Genomic DNA, 22007 nt, shown 5'->3' with positions numbered 1-22007 from the left:
TCCGTCTGTGGGATTCTCCAGGCAAGAGTACTGGAGTGGGTTGCCATCGCCTTCTCCGAATGTAACACCTCCTATATGCCAATTCCATTCCTAGCTGTACACCCTAAAGAAATGAAAACATATGCCCACATAAAGACCTGTACATGAAAGCTCATTCAGATTTATTTGTAAGAGTGAAAAATGGGAAACAATCCTAATGTGCATCAATAAGGAATGGATAAACAAATGTGACATGTCTATTCAGTGGAATACTATTCTGCAACAAAAAGGAATGGAAAATTGATGTTCACCACAGGATGAATCTATTCTTTTCTTTCTAACTTTTATTGGAGTATAGTTGCTTCACAATGCTGTGTTAGCTTTTGTTTTATGTTTATGCATATTCCCTCTTTTTTGGATTTCCTTCCCGTTTAGGTCACCACAGAGCATTGAGTCCAGTTTCCTGTGCTATACAGTAGGTTCGAGTTAGTCATCTACTTTATACATAATATCAGTAGTATAGATATGTCAACTGGAATCTCCCAATTCACCTCACTCCCCTTTCCCCCTTGGTATCCATATGTTCTAAGTCTGTGTCTCTGTTTCTGCTTTGCACATAAGATCATTTATACCATTTGTCTAGGTTCCATGTATATGTATTAATTATATGATACTTGTTTTTCTCTTTCTGACTTATTTCAAAGGATGACTTTTAAAATGAGTAGCTGAGTGAAAGGATCCAGACCAAAGGAGAGAACAGAGTGGATGATACCATTTAATTTCAGAAAATATTAATCTGTGATAACAGGAAGCACAGTAGTGGTTCTGGGGGAGGGGGTGGAGGCAGGGAGGGATTACAAAGAAGCAAAGGAAACCTTTGAGACAGATGGAAATGCTCATTATCATGATTGTGGTGTGTACGTCTGTTAAAATGGATCAAATTATACTCTCCAGATGTGTGTGGTTCGGTACATTTCAATTATATCTCAATAAGATTAGGGGTCAGGGAAACCCTTGAGAAAGCTAACACTTTAAGACATTTAGGTTTAGGTCTCTCCTGACCCCATCCCAGGAGAGGAAATCTTAGGAGGCATAGACCAAGGAATACAGTGTTTAAAAACTGTGTCCTAGACTTTAGGCAGCCTACAGCCTATAACTAAAGCTATAGCTGATAGTTGAAAAAAATAACCTTGGCTGATAAAATGTGTCTGGATAGATCTTATATATTCAGATTTAAGGCTTACTCAGCGACACAAGGGAGAAGGCAATGGCACCCCACTCCGATGTTCTTGCCTGGAGAATCCCAGGGACGGGGGAGCCTGTGGGCTGCCATCTATGGGGTCGCACAGAGTTGGACACGACTGATGTGACTTAGCAGCAGCAGCAGCAGCAACACAAGAAAGGCTATTGTATATTTCTGTAGTAGAGCGTCACTGCGGTCTTGGTCAGGTTCGAAAAACCTTAATGGAGGAGGTAATATCAGTAGTCCTTTATTCAGATTGGGTGGATATACAAATGCTCAAAGTATATAGAAGATTTATAAGTTTCTATTTAAGAAATAATTGAATTAAATTATTGCCTTGATTAGGTTCTTGAATTTCCTAGATTCATTTACTAACTGAAGATCCAGCCTTTCCAGTACTATCCTGTTCAAACTCTTCTGTGTTGTTCAAACTAGTTTTTAAAGCAAAAGACTTTTCAATGAAGCAAAATTTCACTTAAAACACCCACCTCAATCACTACCCATGCTATAAATAAAAGCAGAAACTTGTGACCATATGTTTATTTTTTATGGTTACATTTTTAAATCCATATCAACAAGTATAATGTACGCAGAGATCAACCCCAGCAGTCATTTTTATATCTTGTTGGGATTGCAGAGTTTTCAGAAATTCTAGATTCATGCAGACAAGGAATTTCAAGTGGTATTTTTTAATCAGTGCCCATGGAAAACTCTTCAGTTAACCTGATCCAGTAGCTTAAGTGGATGTTAATAAAGGTTTGCCTCTTAGTGGTATCCCTAGTAATATCTAACAACTAATTTTGTTCCTTACCGAAAAAAGGGAGGGAAAAAGCACCACAGACTTACAAAAGTTAAAATCTTCTGATATAAAAGTGCCACAAGTCCAGGGGCTGTGTATGTCCTCCAATTGCGCGGCTCATGGTACATACCCGTAAAGCAGACATACCTGAGACTTGCCTGCTATTTCACAACAGTGCACACAGGTTGTAACAGTGTCTTTACTTGTACAGTTTTATGTGTTCCGACATGCACAGACTTAAACTATTATCGAGAAAAGAAAAAGCTGAGTCAGAACCGAGTGACAAACCGATTGAAGCAGTACAAGAGGTTCAAGTATCTAATCCAGACGGCAAAGCTGAAGGGGTTTTGTGGGTGTAATTAACATGCCTGATTGGTTTACACTGAGCTGATCAAAAAGGGAGATTATCTGTGGTGGCCTAACTTAACCAGGTGAACACTTTCAAAGAGGGTCCTGAGATCAGAAGCAGAAGCCAGAGACTCTTTGTGGATCTTAAAGAAATAGACATCCCTGAGAATTACGGCTTCACAATGAATACTGCCTACCATTATATGGACTGGAGAAGACTGAGCTTCACATGGATACTCTGGGCCCAGTCAGATAGAGAACCCAGAAAACCATGCCCAGACTCCTGATCCATGGAAAATGTGTGATTATAAGTGTGTATTGTTTAATGATATATTTGTGGTGATTTATTGTCCAGCAGTTGAAGAATGAATACAGATGCTTTATTTCCAGGCAGATAATTCTATGAGAATTTCAGAGCTGTCATTCAATGTTAAAAATTCTTTAAGCTCAGAAATATAGCTGTGATCTCAGATTAGCTCAGAAAGCTCAGCTAAAAAAAAATTGTAAAGAATCATTTAATATTATGTTGTAAGAACCTGAGAAAAATAGTAAGCAACTAGCTAGGCTCTATGCAAACATGAGTTAAGCCAAAAACTGGAAATGGCCTCCAATTGTTAAAAGCTGATTTATAACATATATGTTCGAGTATGTTTTATCATCATTAAATTTTTTTAGCCTATTTTTTAATACTAAAATACATACAAGCTACAAAAGTAAAAAATGTAACCTTACAGGGGAGGAGCTTGTCAGACACCACCATCAAGTGATCAAAGTTTACATGACCAGTTATGGGACAAACTGAAATCCTGGGCCTGCTGATAGGATGCAACGAGAATACAACACTGCTTCTACCACATTACTGCCCAAGTTACACAGCTACCTGCATTTCATTACAAGGAAACATCAAACAAACTGAAAATGAAAGACATTCTACAAAATAATCAACCTGTAATCTCCGTCAAGGCTATGGTTTTTCCTGTGGTCATGTATGGATGTGAGAGTTGGACTGTGAAGAAGGCTGAGTGCCAAAGAATTGATGCTTTTGAACTGTGGTGTTGGAGAACACTCTTGCGAGTCCCTTGGACTGCAAGGAGATCCAACCAGTCCATTCTGAAGGAGATCAATCCTGGGATTTCTTTGGAAGGAATGATGCTAAAGCTGAAGCTCCAATACTTTGGCCACCTCATGTGATGAGTTGACTCATTGGAAAAGACTCTGATGCTGGGAGGGATTGGGGGCAGGAGGAGAAGGGGATGACCCAGGATGAGATGGCGGGATGGCATCACGGACTTGATGGACGTGAGTCTGAGTGAACTCCAGGAGTTGGTGATGGCCAGGGAGGCCTGGCGTGCTGTGATTCATGGGGTCGCAAAGAGTCAGACACAACTGAGCAACTGAACTGAACTGAACTGAGCTGAATCTCCAAAAACTTCAAGGTCCTGAAAATCAATGAAAGACTGAAGAATTGTTCCACAATGGAAGAAAACAAAAAGACACAGCAACCGAATGCTCTGTTGTTCTAGATGGGATTTATCTGCTCCAAAGACCATTGCTGGGACAATCAGCAGAACTTGAATGGGGTCTGAGGATCATGGTTATATACAAATATTAATTTCTTGTTTGAAAGGTTTTACTTGCAATTGTTTTAGAGAAGAACATCCTTGTTTGTAAGAATTACACATAAAAGTATTGGGGGTTATAAGACATCATGTTAGCCATTTACTTTCAAATAATCAAGACAAAGATGTTCATTAAATTTTTTTTGTAAATCTGAGATTGTTTTAAGATTAAAGATGCACAGAAAACTACACACGACTTTCAAGAAATTATGCACTTGGGCAACCCCCTAAAGTACTTCTCATGGAGCACTGTTTTTTAAAACAGTGATTTATTTTCTCCAAATATAACACAATGTTAACTAAAACTACCTCTCATCTGTAAGACAACCATACACTTTCCTACTTATTTAAAAAACTGTAAAACGTATCATTTTTCTTTTTTGTGGTTTCACTAATTGTTTTTTTCCTTTGTGATAGGTCATGATTTATATAATTATAGACTTTGAAAAATCTGCAGGAGGTATTTGCTAAAATAAGTACAAATTTCTTATATTTTCATGCATCCTTTAATTCTCCATTTCTTTTTTCCTTATACATCCTCGAGTGCTATTTATTATTTAGAATCAGTTAATTACAGTATTCTACAACTTGTAGGGTCTAACAACAAATCCGCCATACATGTTCAAGTGTTATTTTAGGGTAAACAACAAAGAGTGTACAACTGGAAAATCATTTCTTTCTGAGTTAATTTTAAAGGCTAAAAAAGGTCAATTTATAATCCTATCTTTTTATTGTGAACTAAGATTCCAAAAATAGCTTTCTCATGTATAATTACTGGAGACAAGTCACATATTTAGAAAAGTCTGTAAACATTTCTTTGTTTCATGTCTTTTAAAGAAAAATACTTCCCACTAAATTTTTTGATGTTTAATATTTTCATATATTTTCACTGTCATGAAACTCCTATATCAGAATAATTACTTCCTGATTACTGCTGCTGCTGCTGCTAAGTTTCTTCAGTTGTGTCTGACTCTGTGCGACCCCATAGACAGCAGCCCATGAGGCTCCCCAGTCCCTGGGATTCTCCAGACAAGAACACTGGAGTGGGTTGCCATTTCCTTCTCCAATGCATGAAAGTGAAAAGCTAAAGTGAAGTCGCTCAGTCGTGTCCTACTCTTCGCGACCCCGTGGACTGCAGCCTACTAGGCTCCTCCATCCATGGGATTTTCCAGGCAAGAGTACTGGAGTGGGGTGCCATTGCCTTCTCCGTCCTGATTACTAGATGGAGACAAATAAGGCAAGGGAATGAGGTCATGATCCTCATCAAGAGAGCAAGCTTTGCTCTCTCTTGCTCTCAAGGGTGCTGCTATACAATACTTGGCTATGTAGTCAGTGAGCCTACAGAATCTCTTCCCTTTCTAGATGTATCTCATCTTCTTCAACTAGCACTTTTCTTCACCCAACACCAAGGAATCCAACTTACAGATGAACACTGTCCACAGTTCGGGCCTACCCTTCAGTGCTAAAAGTTTCTTTAAGCTCAGAGTTAGGGCGGAGAGCAATCTCTGAAACCCAAATCAGCTAAAAAAGAAACAATATGGAGTTATCCAAAAGGATACACCAGGAAACTGAGAAAGATAAGTATGCTGCTTCCTGAAAATGTCAACTTAAGACCTTTGGAGTGGACTTCCCTACTGGTCCAGTGATTAAGAATCCCCCTTCCAATACAAGGGATGAAGGTTTGATCCCTGCTTGGGGAACTAAGATTGCACATGCTGAGGGGCAACTGAGCCTGCCAAAGACCCAGTGCTGCCAAAATAATTGAACAAAAAGAGAGGTGATGTATAAAACCCAGGTAGGGCTTTATGTAAACGTGCAAGATGTGCAAAAATTAAAATTATATATAATCAAAGGTAAAGCTATATTTCAGCACAATATGTAATTCAAAGAGCCTAGGGTTTGAAACCAGATGGCTATTCTCTAGCTTTCTTTTTTACCAGTTAGGTAAACTCTGATGGGTAATGTAACCTCTCAGTGCCTTAGTTTCCTCCTGTGTAAACTGGAGATAATACTATTTACTCTGCACGGTGTTGCAAAGATTAGATAGGATGCACAGGAAGTATCCAACATGAAGACTGGCGTGTAATAAACACCTGGGGGGAAAATGGTAATTATCTTTCATATCTGTGAGGTGGTGAGTGATGGTACTAAAAGAAAGTCACGTGACAATTTAGAACATTGTTATATTTTTACCAAAATATACAGGCACATGGTTCAAACAGTTACATGATACTAAGAAGTATATGCAGTGCTCAGCCCCATCTCTCATCCTGTTTCACCCTCCACATTTAACACATTTCTGCTTTAGTAGCTGCTTCCTCTAGTGTAGACTCACCTTCTCAATATTTAGTTAAATTACTCAAATATTACTACCTATTACATAATATCACAGTAGTATCATCATGATTATATTTCACTTATTTTTTCCCTTGAAGTTAATGATTACCCCTTTTTAAAAATGTTCTTAGTCTTGTATGTAATTATCATTGATTCTTTTCCCCCCACGGTCTCCAAAAGCTTTTTAATGTAATTTTCTGCATTTTTGTTGTTGTTCAGTTGCTAAGTCGGAGAAGGCAATGGCACCCCACTCCAGTACTCTTGCCTGGAAAATCCCATGGACAGAGGAGCCTGGTGGGCTACAGTCCATGGGGTCGATAAGAGTTGGACACGACTGAGCGACTTCACTTTGACTTTTCACTTTCATGCACTGGAGAAGGAAATGGCAACCCACTCCAGTACTCTTGCCTGGAGAATCCCAGGGACGGGGGAGCCTGGTGGGCTGCCGTCTCTGGGGTCGCACAGAGTCGGACACGACTGAAGCGACTTAGCAGCAGCAGCAGTTGCTAAGTCATTTCCAACTCATTTTGACCCCATGGACTACAGCATGACAGGCTCCTCCGTCCTCCACTATCTCCTAGAGTTTGCTCAAATTCATGTCCGTTGAGTCAGTGATGCTATCTAAACAGCTCATTCTTTTCTGCCCCCTTCTCCTTTGCCTTCAATCTTTCCCAGCATCAGGGTCTTTTCCAATGAGTTGGCTCTTTGCATCAGGTGGCCAAGGTATTTTCTGCATAGGCAAAGTATTTTATGCATAGGCATCGGCATGGATAAATGGTCCTCTTTTTTTTTTTTTTTCTAGAAATGTACCTCCTACAACCTTTGTCTCTTTTGCTCAATCTGGAATATTGCTCCCTGGGCCTCTTGCACGTCTCTTAGGAGCTCTTTTCCTGATCACCCAGAGCATTCCTTTGCCTTGCACCACTGTTATTGGAATTTCCCTTTCCTGGGTTCCCTAGCTTTCTCAATCTTGTTTCACCCTCATATTGTGGTAGAGCACATCCTTCAGCAGCCTCCTGGTTAAGACCCCTCTTAGCAGATTCATCTTTAAGACCTACCTTGCATGTAGAATCAGAAGACAAGGCACCTACAGAAGGAACCTTGAAAAACACCATCATTTAAGAAACTGTTCAAGAAAGAAGATATACCATAGCACAGGGGCCCCTGCTCAATGTTATGCGGCAGCCTGGAAGGGAGGAGAGTCTGGGGGAGAATGGATACAGGTATGTGTATGGCTGAGTCCCTTTGCTGCCCACTTGACATTATCATAACATTGTTAAGCAGCTGTATTCCAATACAAAATTAAAAGTTTTTAAAAATTAAAAAAACCAATGTACTGTCCATGTTTATTGACAAAGAAAATGATATTTAAAAAAAGATGCTATACCAAAGACAAGTGGAAAGCAGTAGATAGAATGAGAATCCGAAGAGTATGATGTCTCATAAGCCAAGGAAGGAAAGAATTTTAAGAAGGAGGGGGTCACCAGAGATGAATTATCAATTTCTCAGAAATCTCTTTGCTAAGGAAAAGAATATGACAAAGAGAGTGCGAGCTTTTCTTAAACTTGAGGGCGCTTTTTCTTTACCCTGAGAAAAGCACATATTCCTTTCATGAGGAAAAAATTATTAGGGGCCTCCCTCCCCCATGATGAGTTAAATTATTGTTCTGATGTTACTTAAATATGTAAAAATATGAAGCTTGTTTTAACCTCATTATGCTTATTGTTCTTATGTAAATAGAAATGAACAAATCTGTAAGTTAAATGTAAGTAAAATTATCAAATTAAATCAGTTTAATATTGTAGATGATTCCCAAACCCTTCAATGCCCACGCCCCCTCCTTGAAGCCAAATTACTGATTTCATGTGAATGGGGTACAAATGACCATAGTCAGACAATTTGGGTTTTGGCCTATGAACACAACTACATTCTTCAGGTAACAAGTTTTCCCACCACTTTTCTCTGATTGAAGGACAGAAAAACTTATTCGCTGTGCTCTGAAGTTACTTGGCTTTCATGTGGCACAACCTCATGGCTCACATATTAAGTTGGCATCTGTCTCTTTGTCATCAGTCAATGTCATTCATAACAGCACTGCTTGTTATCAACTAGATCAGCCTTGCGGAGAAGGCAATGGCACTCCACTCCAGCACTCTTGCCTGGAAAATCCCATGGATGGAGGAGCCTGGTGGGCCGCAGTCCATGGGGTCCCTAAGAGTCGGACACGACTGAGCGACTTCACTTTCACTTTTCACTTTAATGCATTGGAGAAGGCAATGGCAACCCACTCCAGTGTTCTTGCCTGGAGAATCCCAGGGATGGGGGAGCTGGGTGGGCTGCTGTCTGTGGGGTCGTACAGAGTTGGACACGACTGAAGCAACTTAGCAGCAGCAGCAGCAGCAGCAGATCAGCCTTGGGCTGTGAAATAAGACGGCATGACTCAGATACCAGGTGTTTATTCTTAGGTTCGGATTTTTTCTTTTAATAAAAGATTTTCTTGAAATGGAATCTTCAGCTATAGCAACATTGATTAGGCTCTTTCTCCCCATGCTTATTACTCTACTTGAGGCTCAGATGATATGATCAGTGAAGTGATCAAGTTCAAAGACTGTGTACTGGGCCATATTCTCTGGAGCTGGACCTGTCATTGTGTGAAGAGAAAGTCACTCAGTCGTGTCCAACTCTTTGTGACCCCAAGGAATTTTCCGGGCTGGAATACTGGAGTGGGTGGCCTTTCCCTTCTCCAGGGTCACTGTGAGAAGCAACGGGATAAAAATAGAGCTGAAGTAGGAGGGATTTCTTGGAATGCTTTTCCTTCCACTGAAGTATGGAAGGGAGGACTTTCCCAGTCTGCTACTGCCAGGGGGTGGGTTGGGGGGTGCCTACCAGCCATTCTCCTTCCCTTTCTCTCTCCCCTTTTCCTTCCATCTCTCCCTTACCCTGTGCGATATCCCACTCCAGGGTCTTAAGCTCGAGAGCTGCCCAATTTCCAGCGAGATACACACATTTCACTGAGGGTAGGAATCATATCTCAGTAAAGAATGCTTTTTGCTTTGGTTATCCAAAAACCCAACAGCAGTTTAATCCAAGAATGGTCTAGCAACTTCCCTGGTGGTCCAGTGGCTAGGACTCCACACTCCTAATGCAGGGGTCTCGGGTTTGATCCCTGATTAAGGAACTAGATCCCACATGCCACAGCTGAGAGTTCACATGCTGCAGCTAAAGATCCTGCAAGCCACAGCTAAGACCCAGTGCAGACAAATTAAAAGAGAGAGAGAGCGCACCATCTTAAAAAAAAAAAAAAGTCTAATTTCTCAACTAGCTCAGTGTGGTGATAAAGAGTTTCAAGACTTGGTTCAGCTGCTGAATAATGCCTTTCAGGCTTCATCATCTGGCCCCACTGTTCTTGTGTGGGTTTATCTTTCTGCTCTTTGTTTCATAGTTGCAAGTAGCTGTCAAGGCTTCAGAAATCATGTCCATGGCAGGAACAAAGGGACAAGGGTAGCGCTGATCATGTTTTTGTTTTGCTTTAATAGAGAAGTAAAAACGTTCTCAGAACCACTGCCAGCTCTTTCCTGTTCTTGTCTAAACTATTCTGGGATAGCTAATATTTACTTTTTTTTTTTTTTTGTCTCTTTAGTTCCCTGGTGTCTCAGTGGTAAAGAATCCGCCTGCAGTGCAGAAGATGTAGGGGATGGGAGTTCAATCCCTAGGTCAGGAAGATCCCCTGGAGTAGGAAATGGCAACCCATTCCAGTATTCTTGCCTGGAAAATCCCATGGGCAGATGAGCCTTGTGGGTTACAGTCCATGGTGTCGCAGAGTTGGACAGGGCTGTGTGACTGCACATGCGCGCACATACTGCGGGCAGGCAAGGGAGACTGGGAATGGGTATTGTTAGACCAACAATGTGTCAGCCACAGATGGGGCCAGTTGCTGGATCACGCTGTTCCCACCCTTCATCTCAGAGGACAGACTTCCAAGCTGTGCAGGAAATTATGTGACATTAATCATAGATGCTGGGAGATAAGCAATATGAGCGCTCAAATTTAACTGTACGATTGTGATTAACACGGAGAGTCGGGGTAGCTGAAATGTTGAAATATGAAGTCTGAAAGTATTTCAGAATGGAATCATGAGCTATGCTAAAAAAAAAAACAAACAAACCACAGATTAGGGGAAAATCAGAAATTAAGAATGCAAAAAAAAAAAAAAAAAAACAACCCAACAAATGAATTTCTGAGAACCTTGCAAAAGATTCCAAAATAAAAAGACATTAAAATATATGTGTGCATATAATTTCAGAGAATATTAGGAGGAGTCAAGTTATTTGAAGTCAAAGAAGAGAAACATAAGTGTAGATAAGTATACAAATTCAGGAACCATTGTTTAGAAGTGGAGTCTTATTTTGTGATGAGGGTCTTTTTTAAATTCTATTGGAGTATAATTGTGCTATAATGTTATGTTAGTCTCTGCTGCACAACAACGTGAATCAGCTATATGTATACATATATTCCCTGCTTCTTGGGAGGGCCGCTGTCACCCAACCTCTATCACCCCCCTGCACCCCCCCCACCACATCCCATCCACCTGGGTCATTACACAGCACCAAGCTGAGTTCCCTGTGCTATACACCAGGTTCCATGATATATATGACACAAAATTTTTGAGAAACTGATGAATAACTGCTTTCAATTCATGTAGGAGCGACTACCCAAGGAAAACATTATAACTGTCTTGTAGTTAAACATGTTTGTAAAATGAATTTAAACCTCATTTTTGAGTCAGTCAAATTTATTGTTAAATAACTCTTGGGACACGGACGCCTATTCAAATTTTCTAAGATAAGAACAGTTGTTGGTATTCTGATTTTACAGAATACATGTGATTATATGCATCCATTAAGAAGAAAATATGCCACTCGTTATTTTGAGAGTACACAATTTTTGCCAAGTGTGTTAATTTGATTTATTCATCAAGTATCTAATAAACCTCTCCCCATGTTCCAGGTAAGCCCGGTAAGAGGCATTGCAGATGCGATGGTAAACATGCAGAATGGCCTTTTAGTCTGGTAGTGGAAGAAAGACAATTAAATAACCAACTGTAATAAAGGTCGGATGGGGGAAATACCTAATGGCAGAGTGGCATCCAGCACACACCCAGGGGAGTGCAGGAGAGGAGGGTGAGGGGAAGTCAGAGAAGGCTCTCGGGGTAAGCGATGTCTAAGGTGAGACCCAAGGATAAACAGGAATGAGCCAGAGAAAGGTGCTGGGCTGGCTAGAGGGTGGAAGCAAAGGTTCCTACTGTGAAGCAGGACATGTTCTGGGGTGAGAAAATCAGAGACAATGGGGCAGTTTGAAAGCAGTTAAGGAGACAAAGCTCCAAACTTGGAGTCCGGAGGCCCGGAATCCAGTCCTAGCTCTGCTATATCCTAGACACATGTTGGGACATGGGGAAAGCCACTTATAGCAAGATCTGGCGAGATGCATATTCCGAGGTATTCAGTTTCCACTCCTCGGCCTTCTGGATCACCTGTGCTGGCACTCTGGTGTTCCGTGTTTGTTTTGGACAGACTCTGCCTCAGGTTTATTTGCACAAATAGCGCAGGAGGACCCCAGCGCCTTGCACACAGCAGCCCAGTGGTCATACCAGCCCTCCCGTCCTCACGTTGGCAGACAAAGGCCTCGACTCTGGAGGCTTTGTGAGAACATGGGCACCTGTGGAAGTCTGAACTGGAGCCTGAGCTGAAGTTTGCTTGGGTTTGAGCCTTGGCCTGAGGCTTTGGCCAGCAGAGCCTGAGATGTTTGGCAATGTGGGCATGAGCAGTTTTCTGGAACTGGGGGTGCACAACGCAGGCAAGGCGACGAGGTTGCGGCTGCTGCCCTTTAGGAACGCAGGCTTGAGCGTGATTCGCAGCCAAGATTAAGTTTAAAAACCTCATTGTGGAGCGTGTTAAATGGCATCTTAGGTGTCTGAAACCTAACTGAGGTTTTCTATTCTTAGTACTGTGTTTTCTATTTTTAGGAAGTTAAATCAAATAAGCACCTCCCCACCCCTTAATCCTAAACACTTAATACAAGCTACTTACCTATGGCTAATGTTAACAACCCACGGAAAATTTCAAAAAAATACAAGACACTGTCTTCTGAAATAATTTCCCTTGGTACAAAACTTACTTCTTGTTTTCTCTTGCTGCTGCTACTGCTGCTGTCTCTTGCCTTTCAAGTAATTAACCCTTCTCTTTTGAATTTGAACTATGCAGTGTAAGATTCTTCTGTAGTCATTCCAAATGGCAGGTAATAATAATAATAAAAAACCCTTTATTTATACTGCATGGACTTGAAAGTATCATTTGGCAACCTGATGTGCCACGCCAGCAGCATTTCGTTTTAGTTGGGAATTAGGTGAACAGTAGTTGGGCCAACTCAGTGAATCATAAAACCTGCTAATTGGAGCCGGAAAATGGTTTTTGGCTATGCCCTCACAGGAATTTAACGTCTTGATAAATTCTGACCCTACTGTTTGGACTCTGTTAAGAGAGGGAAAGCAATGCCCCTGTTATCACCTGATGCAAATATGCTCATTAGAAATTAAAAGATTTCCAATATTTAAATCCTTCTTTGGCTGAGTATCTTATCACACTCAAAAATTCAAATGCAAGTTATATGTGTGTGTGCTCAGTTACTTTAGTCATGGCCAACTCTTTGCAACCCTATGGATTGTAGCCTGCCAGGCTCCTTCATCCATGGGATTCTCCAGCAAAAGGCTGGAGAGGATTGCCGTGCTCTCCTCCAGGGGATCTTCCTGGTGCAGGGATCAAACTCAAGTCTCCTGCATCTCCTGTACTGCATGTGAATTCTTTACCCACTGACCTACCTGGGAAGCCCGCAGGTTGTATATCTTTAATAAACATACAGATCTTAAAACTAGCCTGTTGACTTCCCTAGTGACTTGGATGGTAAACCATCTGCCTGCAATGCAGGAGACATGGGTTCAATCCCTGGGTTGGGAAGATCCCCTGGAGAAGGAAATGGCAACCCACTCCAATACTCTTGACTGGAAAAATCCCAGTCTTTAAAACTAGCCACTATTTCACATTCTTTGAAGTTTCATTCTCTGAATTTGTCCCATTTTTCTCAGTAAAAATCCAAACTAACACCAATTTTCTTGAAAACTACATTACTATAGTAGCTTAATCTCAGCTCTCCCTGGAAATAATGCAAGGAGAATATTTCAAAGAATAGATATTTCAGGGGTGACAGTTGGTGTTTCAGCACCTGCTTCTACACCTGAGAGTAGGAGATCCAAGGTGGTTAAATCTCAGTTGTTTGCTTAATTGGCCATATTTCATACATAATCTGCTCTGGTGTTGTCTTTCACTTTTTCCATAAGGTGAAGTTAGCAAGAGCTTTTCCACTGTAAGAGAGATTAAAATTGAAAAATTTGGTCACAGCTTTCTTGCCTCAGAAAGACAATGTTGCTATTCTTCAAAGGGTGATAGAAAATGCATTCTCCCAGGGTTATAAAAGGGTTATTATTTGTCCAGTATTTTAAGGGAAACAAAAGGATCTATCTCTTAGGTGTTTAGCATTTATCCTCAATACTTTTAGGTGTCAATCTAGTCCCTGCACAAATTTAATGTTTTCTTAATTAGATAATTTTCTTCCTTTAGTGGTAGAATAATTAAGTGCTTTTGTTTGTTTTTATCCTTTGGTTTATGGTATCATGGCAGAAAAATTCAAATTTGACCAGAAAAGCTTTTCAAATGCCCTAAATGATTTTTTTCTTAACTCAGGGAGCACCCCAGTTTATCTAGTGGGATTTAGCAAATACAATCTGGTAGTAGAAGTCCAAGCAATTACCTTAAATTGATAGTGATTTACTCTTTTGGACATGTTTTTACATCCATTGCATCATTTGATCTACAGCCTTGTTAGACACAGCATGGAAAGGTAAAAATTTCCAAAAGTTTATCTTTTCCCATCTATTACCTCAATAATTAAATATGAAAGTTAACCCCTTCCTCCTACAGGGTGTTTGTTATTCAAACTTTTTTGGTCCCACCACATGGCTTGTGGATCTTAGGTTCATGACTGGGAATCAAATCCTATCCTCTAGCAGTGGAAGTGGAGTTCTAACCACCAGACTGCCAGGGGATTCCCTGTTATCCAAACTTTGACCTCATAAATCCCTGACTTTAACTCCTTCACCTGAGCCATAAATGTATGTGTTCCTTATGATTCAGTCCTTGATTCCTCTTTCTTCTAAATTATCTTTAAATTTTAAATTAATTATTAATTTACCGTGCATGCTTTTCCTTGGAGATCTTACTTACTTGCAGGGTTCCCTTCAATTATCACTTTCACAAGTTGACTTCTAAATGCCTATCTTCAGAACTGACCTCTCTCCTGAGAACTTGACTTTCCAACTCTTTGCTAGACACAGATGTATCTCAACTCAAAGACATTAAAAGCAGTCTAAGGTCAGGCTCAGAGGCAAGTTTGTGTGTTTGAGTTGGTGTTTGTCTTAATAAATTGCAAAAGCAAATCAAATAAATATAGATTTTCCACTACTTTATGTTCATCAGTTTTTTTCTATCCATTAAACTTGGCCCTCAACTTTTAGGTCCTGTATGTTCAAAATCTGAAGATAGGGTAACACTATTTTCAGTAGCCCAACATTTCATAATGTATTCAAAAGGTTAAACAAACAGAAGTTGTGCTCCTCTGAAATGGAAATCAGTTTTCTTAATCAACTCGGTATTACTCTTTAAAAATCACTCCTAACAGTTGGCAGGTGCAAGTGAATTCCACGCAGATTCCTTAAGGCTAGTGATTAGGTTAAATGGGTTTTTCAGCATCAGGGTGCATTAACGAAGCCAAAGGCCATGGATATTTGTCAAAGGTCATTAGAAAACGAAGTATAAGTTTAAGAAAGATCCTAAGAAGCTTGGTCAATTCTAGGCGGATTCAGGAACTCTGGTCGTTTTATGGGGACGTTAGAGGTAAAATCCTGTAGGAACTGGAGGGAACTTTCCGGGCTGTCATTTCCCTTCCTATGGCCTTACAAAGTTCTGGGATGATAATCAATCTAGAATTCTAAAGTTCTGAAAGCCGGACTCTGGAGGCTAGTGATACTCTGCTATGAGGACACTTCAACTCACTCCATCAACCTGAGCTCCCTGGCAAGCTATGACGTCTAGGCAGGAAAAGGTATCTCCTGTCCATTAAATGAACAGTCGAGGTGGTATATAAAATAAGAGATACACTTTGTTTGTTGCTCATTAACTGGGAAGCAGACGTAGGTGAGATTGCACCGTGAGCGAGGGTAACCCACTCGAAACAAAGGAACCGCAGGCCCCCTGACGTCTCTCCGCCTGCAGCCCCGGGCCTCGACCACGCGCTGCGTGGGGGCGGGGGGCCGGAAGGGCGCGGCCGGAGGAGCGGTGGGCGGGGCCGCGGGAGGGGGCGTGTCCTCGAGGAGGCGGGGACAAGATGGCCGCCCGGGCCGCTCGGAGGACCTGAGAGGCGGTGGCGGAGGCCCCGCCCCCCGGCGGGAGGGCCGCTCTGTGCGCGCCCGCTCTATGATGCTTGCGCGCGTCCCCCGCGCGCCGCGCCGCGGGCGGGGCGGGTCTCCGGGATTCCAAGGGCTCGGTTACGGAAGAAGCGCAGCGCCGGCTGGGGAGGGGGCTGGATGCGCGCGCACCCGGGGGGAGGCCGCTGCTGCCCGGAGCAGGAGGAGGGGGAGAGCGCGGCGGGCGGCAGCGGCGCTGGCGGCGGCTCCGCCATCGAGCAGGGGGGCCCGGGCTGCGCGCTCGCCCCGTCCCCGGTGAGCGGCGCGCGCAGGGAGGGCGCGCGGGGCGGCGGCCGTGGCCGGGGGCGGTGGAAGCCGGCGGGCCGGGGCGGCGGCGGCGGCGGCGTCTGTGGCCGTGGCCGGGGCCGGGGCCGTGGCCGGGGACGGGGCCGGGGCCGGGGCCGGGGCCGCGGCCGTCCCCCGAGCGGCGGCGGCGGCCTTGGCGGCGACGGCGGCGGCGGAGGAGGCGGCGGAGGAGGCGGCGGCGGCGCCCCCCGGCGGGAGCCGGTCCCTTTCCCGTCGGGGAGCGCGGGGCCGGGGCCCCGGGGACCCCGGGCCGCGGAGAGCGGGAAGAGGATGGACTGCCCGGCCCTCCCCCCCGGATGGAAGAAGGAGGAAGTGATCCGAAAATCTGGGCTCAGCGCCGGCAAGAGCGATGTCTACTACTTCAGGTACCGCCTTGGGGGCCGGCGGGGTCAGCCCGGGGTCGGGGGGTCGAGCTCTGACCTGGGCAGGGGGGTGTCAGCAAGACAGCGGAGGGGCCCGGGGCGGGCCCGCCCGATGATCGAAGGGGCCCGGACCCTTGGCTGAGAGGTGACCACTCCCCCGCAACCCCCCAGTGCAGTGACAGCCACAGCGTCCTAATGGTGCGAGCCCCTCGGAGGGCGTCTCCACGGAGTAGGGTCCTGGGGAGTGATGGTTTGCGGCGGGGGTGGGAAACAGGGTTATTCTGTCAGGGATGACTGGTCCACCGAAGGGTTAAAAGAAGGTGCAATTCATCGAAACTATAAAACCAGGCACTGTTGGCTACCGTCCCAAGCCCGTCCCAGATTCATCATCGCAAAGAGTGTTTAATCACGCACACGTGGAAGAAAGGAGCCATCTATGACAGTAAACCAGGTTTTAGTTACTTTGTTGGGATCCCCGGGGAAGTGTCATCCAAAGTCACCATTGGGGATGCCTGTAGTTTTCTTGGAACCGCCCTTGTTGTTGCAGAATTGACTCTCCTTTGGAAGCAGACACTGGTCAGTTGTCAGGCTCCTCGACCAGAGTGTGTCCCCCCAGGAGACATTTGGCACTGTCTGGGGACGTTTTTGGTTGTCACATCGTGGAAGGGGGCTGCTGCTGACATGTAATGGGTAGAGACCAGGGATGCTGCTAAACATTCTGTAATACACAGGGCAGCCCTCACTGCAAAGAATTAACTGGCCCAAAATGTCACAAGTGCGGGATTGAGAAATCTTGGTCTGAACAATGAAAGGTTTTCAGCTTGATGATGAATCCTGTCGTCATGCTGTCCGTGTCGTTAGTTTGGATGACCCAGTAAGCTCAGGACAGGGTCTGTGGCTCTTGATACCAGTGGAATTTTCTTAACAAATTTGCTAACTTTTCTTATAAACTGTCCCATTTCTAGAAGAGAGCATAAACATGTTATACTCAGTGGCTTGGAGAGCAGCGTTTGTGGGTTCATTGAATCATTTTCATGGACTATGCAAAGGTGTTGGAGTAGTTGTCATCTGCCATTTAACCATCAGAGTGTGTTAGGAAGGATTTCCTGTTTTCTGACATCAAGTAGGTTTGATTCATTACCCCTGGGAAAAAGTGTGTGAGTGTGTGTGCGTGTGTGTGTGTATGTGTGTGTTATAACACACACACAAAATACCATGTTTATGAATTGAGAATACTCAAATAGATTTAAGAGGTTAAAAAATATATACATGTATATGTGCATACGTGTACATGTATACATACATCCAAGTATGATCACTACTGGCATGACATGTAAATATACAAACACGTTCCTGATGATTGCTCAAATGAATGGATGAGGAATTTTAGTAAAATTGTTTCACCTATTCAAGTAAAAATGAAAGTGTTGTTATTAGTTTATTTTGACATGTAATCTGAGAGCACTCATCTTGAAATCTTAAGTGATGCTTAGAAAGCTTATTTTAAACATATAAAGGCGATAATTGTGTTTTGTGTTTCCCCATCATTACATATTAAATTATACTTCGGTAATACTAAGTTATTTTGGAGCAAATTGTTATTCCTCTCAGGCTCACTTGTTTCATGTAGTGCTTTTCACTATTGTTCAGTTTTGCAGAGTCTTTCATTAACAGCGCCTTTTGTTTTCTTTCTAATCAAGTAGCATGCCTGCACTTCTTCAGGTGAAGTCTGTTTTGATGTCTTGTAGCCAGTGATGTTTGACAAGAATATTCCGTGTCTGGGTTGACCTCCTTGAGGAATGGGTGACTAGTCTGTTTTCAGTAGAGCATCTTCAGCTTTGAATTTCACCCCTTTTGACTTTTTCCTGGGATATGCTTTGCTTGGTTTTGGGATGATGTATTTGTTCAAACTAACTTGGTTCCTGCAGAGCTTTTTTTGTTGCAGTTCTTGCAGCGGCTGGAAAAGTTGTTTCAAAAAGGCACATTGCCGTAGCACTCATTCTGGCATGTGCTCACCTTTTTGTATGGGTGTGTCGTCAATTTTTGGCTTTAAGTTTTTAATAGTAATAGATTATGATAGAAAAACTGGTATAATCAATTTAAAAGTCTCTGTATGAGACAGTGCAGAATGATGTGCTGTTTTTTGTCTGTGCCAAATGAAAACACACGTCGAACAGATTGTGCCACACGCACTTAGTTCAGGGCCGGAGGGAGTGTTGTCCGTCGGTTGTCTGCCTACAAAGCCTAGTTATGCTACAGGGTTTCCTTCTGAGAGGTTACGAGGCAGGAGGACGCAGACAGTGTGATGTGACGCCTGTGATACAGTGCTTCCTCTGACTTTGACTTCTGCTTTCAATGATGGATGACGGAAGTTACCTACTCATATTAAAGGTGAACACTTAGGGCTTCCTTGCCGGTCCAGTGGTTAAGACACTGCCCTTCCACTGCAGGTGGCCTGCCTTCCATCCCTGGTCGGGAAGCTAAGATCCTACATGCTGCGTGGCGTGGCAAATAAAAAAAAAACAATGAACACACTATTTTTCAATCCACAGTGTCAGTGCTTTGTATATTAGCATCCCCATATACATGCTACTCATTAACAATAGCTCACAAAGTTCTGGCCATTATCTGTTAATACGCAGGTTGCGTTAACTCTTCCGTTGGTAATATGAACACCTGCACACAGTTCACACAGATTCTAATAATGCTAACTCCTGATTTAGCTTGCCCCTGGGGAGATTAATTTAAACAAATCTGTGCTTGTTAGCCGAGGGGGTGTCTTACACTTATTAATCGGACTTAAATTAAGCTCATTCGAGAAAGCCTCAAATTTTGATAGAATTTTTCTTTTTTTTCCCTCTCTGCTGAGATTGCCAGGTTCTAATAGGAAGGTGTGCCTCTGGTTGCCAGTTAAGCAATATAGTTATGTCGTCTGTCAGGATCACTGGTAGTGCTGGGGCAGTTTGTATATTATCATCGAAAGTTTGTTTCCTGAAAGGGTGTGGCTTGAGCAAGTGTTGGATCTATTGGTAGAGTTTCTGAAAGGGAAACACATGAAAAAGTCCCTTGAAAAAGTTCATTGTCATCATAAGAGCCGATTATTTCAACGATACTTTTCTTACTGGTCTACTTGATTCCTGTCACTTCTAGCTTTTGGTTCTGTGAACTTGCAGATTTGTACTTTTTGAAATATCATTTTACTTGCCAAAGGAACCTTTTAGTAGCTGCCTTATGTCTTTTTGAAAATCAGTTGTCTTTTTGTGCGCGCTGTATCAATATCTTGTTGGGTTCTAGACTACTGGTTACAAGTAGGTTAAAGGCCTGAGAGAGTAAACAGCTATAGCTGCCGCCATAAAGTATGATCTGGTTGGGTATTGGAAACAAAATAGTAACCGTTTTTGACTCTTGTATCAAATTATGATGCATTTACACCAGATCACTTCTCTGAAAAGATAAAATAGAACCAGAGGACATTTGAAATAATCAGTGATGAGAGACTAAAGAGATTTCACCTTGATCTGGAAAGAAGAGGACTCAGAGGCAATATAATTGAGAGCTTTAAGTCATGAGTGAGATGATGAAGGTAGGAGGCTCTAGGGAAGGCAACAGGGCCCAGGGGTGGAGATGCCTGGTACCCACCTCTGCAGTTGCCGACGCAGCCTCAAGCATGTCACTTACTCCCCAGGGCTGTGGTTTCTCCGTTTATGACGTGGATAGTGTGACTGTACCTGTACCTCATAGTGGACTCAATTCTAGAACACTAAAATATATAGCTCTCTTAAAACTTTGCATACATTTAAGGACTAATTAGAGGAAAATTAACTTATTAACTCAAGTTCATTAACTCCAGTTGTATGGACGGAACATATAAATAGGTTTTAAAAAGTGTATAGGGATATCTCATTTGTTGTGAAAGGCTGGTATGCTCTTTGAAGCCATGAATTCTGAATCATTGAGGATGTCAAAGTTCAAATAGGGCCTGTCTGTCCTTTTTTTTTTGTCTTAAAAATACAGACTCTTCCACATAGTCTTTGTAGAAGAGTCTTGGAAAAAATCAGCTCAGTGGACCAAGGGTCACAGTTCTTAATTGAAGTCTCATTGGTGTTCAGTAAACTGTAATGTATGGATGTGAGAGTTGGACTGTGAAGAAAGCTGAGTGCTGAAGAATTGATGCTTTTGAATTGTGGTGTTGGAGAAGACTCGTGAGAGTCCCTTGGACTGCAAGGAGATCCAACCAGTCCGTTCTAAAGGAGATCAACCCTGGGATTTCTTTGGAAGGAATGATGCTGAAGCTGAAACTCCAGTACTTTGGCCACCTCATGTGAAGAGTTGACTCATTGGAAAAGACTCTGATGCTGGGAGGGATTGGGGGCAGGAGGAGAAGGGGACGACAGAGGATGAGATGGCTGGATGGCGTTACCGACTCTATGGACGTGAGCCTGAGTGAACTCTGGGAGTTGGTGATGGACAGGGAGGCCTGGCGTGCTGCAATTCATGGGGTCACAAAGAGTCGGAGACAACTGAGCGACTGAACTGAACTGAAATTGTCTTTTGTGACATTTTCTTTCTGGTCATCACCATGGAGTTAAATGTGGCGTCTCCTGTATTACTGTCTTATTCATTTCCCTAGAACGGGTCTTCCTCCCCGCCCCCCAGACCTAGTGCTAAACACACAGATACCAAATAAGTGTTTACCCATTGATATGACACTTAAAACTGTGTGAAACAAGGCTTGAAGGATTTCCTGGCCTTTGCTTTGTTACTGTGCTGTACGGTTATCTGCATTTCACAGGTGGGGAGTTAGGCCAGGGAGGCTGAGTGCTGTTTGAGGTTGTACCGCTAGGAGGTGCAGGGCTAGAATTCCTGACTCGGGTGCTTCAACCCCCAATGACTCCAAACCACCCTGCACTGCTGCCTCGAGAGACCCCGAGCTGTATCCTCAAACATTGCTGCTTGGGCTTCCCTGGTGGCTCAGCCTGTAAGGAATCTGCCTGCAATGCAGGAGATGTGGGTTCAATCCCTGGGTTGGGAAGATCCCCTGGAGAGGGGAATGGCAACCCACTCCAGTATTCTTGGAGAATTCTATGGAGAATGCCATAGATAGGAGCCTCGTGGGCTACAGTCCATGGGGTTGCGAAGAGTCTGGCAGGACTGAGCAGCTAACACTTTCACTTTCAAGTATTGCAACATCTCATGCTTACTCTACTTTGTTAAGCTTGCTGTACTACTAAACTAATGTGTTTATTTACTGTTATGCTTGCATCCTGAAGTTGATAAGGGGTACATTTTAAGTCCTATTTTGTAGTGAAGCCATTGAACCAAAAGAATCTTCCAAGTTCTATGTAATATTGAAGGGGGAAAAAGTGGAAAAATTGTGACAAATTAAGCAAAAAGCTTTGTTTCTTTCAGAGTTGAGACACAGTTGAAATATACTACAGACCAA

At 43.0% G+C, this 22007-nt stretch overlaps 1 protein-coding gene across 1 annotated transcript in view; it reads left to right on the top strand.

Annotated features, from left to right (window-relative positions):
* The first annotated feature begins 16016 nt into the window (after window positions 1-16016).
* The window catches only part of MBD2 (methyl-CpG binding domain protein 2), a 67772-nt gene continuing 61781 nt past the window's right edge, over window positions 16017-22007 (top strand). The window contains exon 1 of the mRNA XM_052660300.1: window positions 16017-16567. Coding sequence (XP_052516260.1) covers window positions 16017-16567 — 551 coding nt within the window. The remainder of the gene's footprint in view (window positions 16568-22007) is intronic.

This window comes from Budorcas taxicolor, chromosome 22 (assembly GCF_023091745.1).
Source record: "Budorcas taxicolor isolate Tak-1 chromosome 22, Takin1.1, whole genome shotgun sequence".
Taxonomy (NCBI): Eukaryota; Metazoa; Chordata; class Mammalia; order Artiodactyla; family Bovidae; genus Budorcas; species Budorcas taxicolor.
The sequence above is the reverse complement of the archived record's forward strand: the minus strand, read 5'-3'. Positions and strand labels throughout refer to the sequence as shown.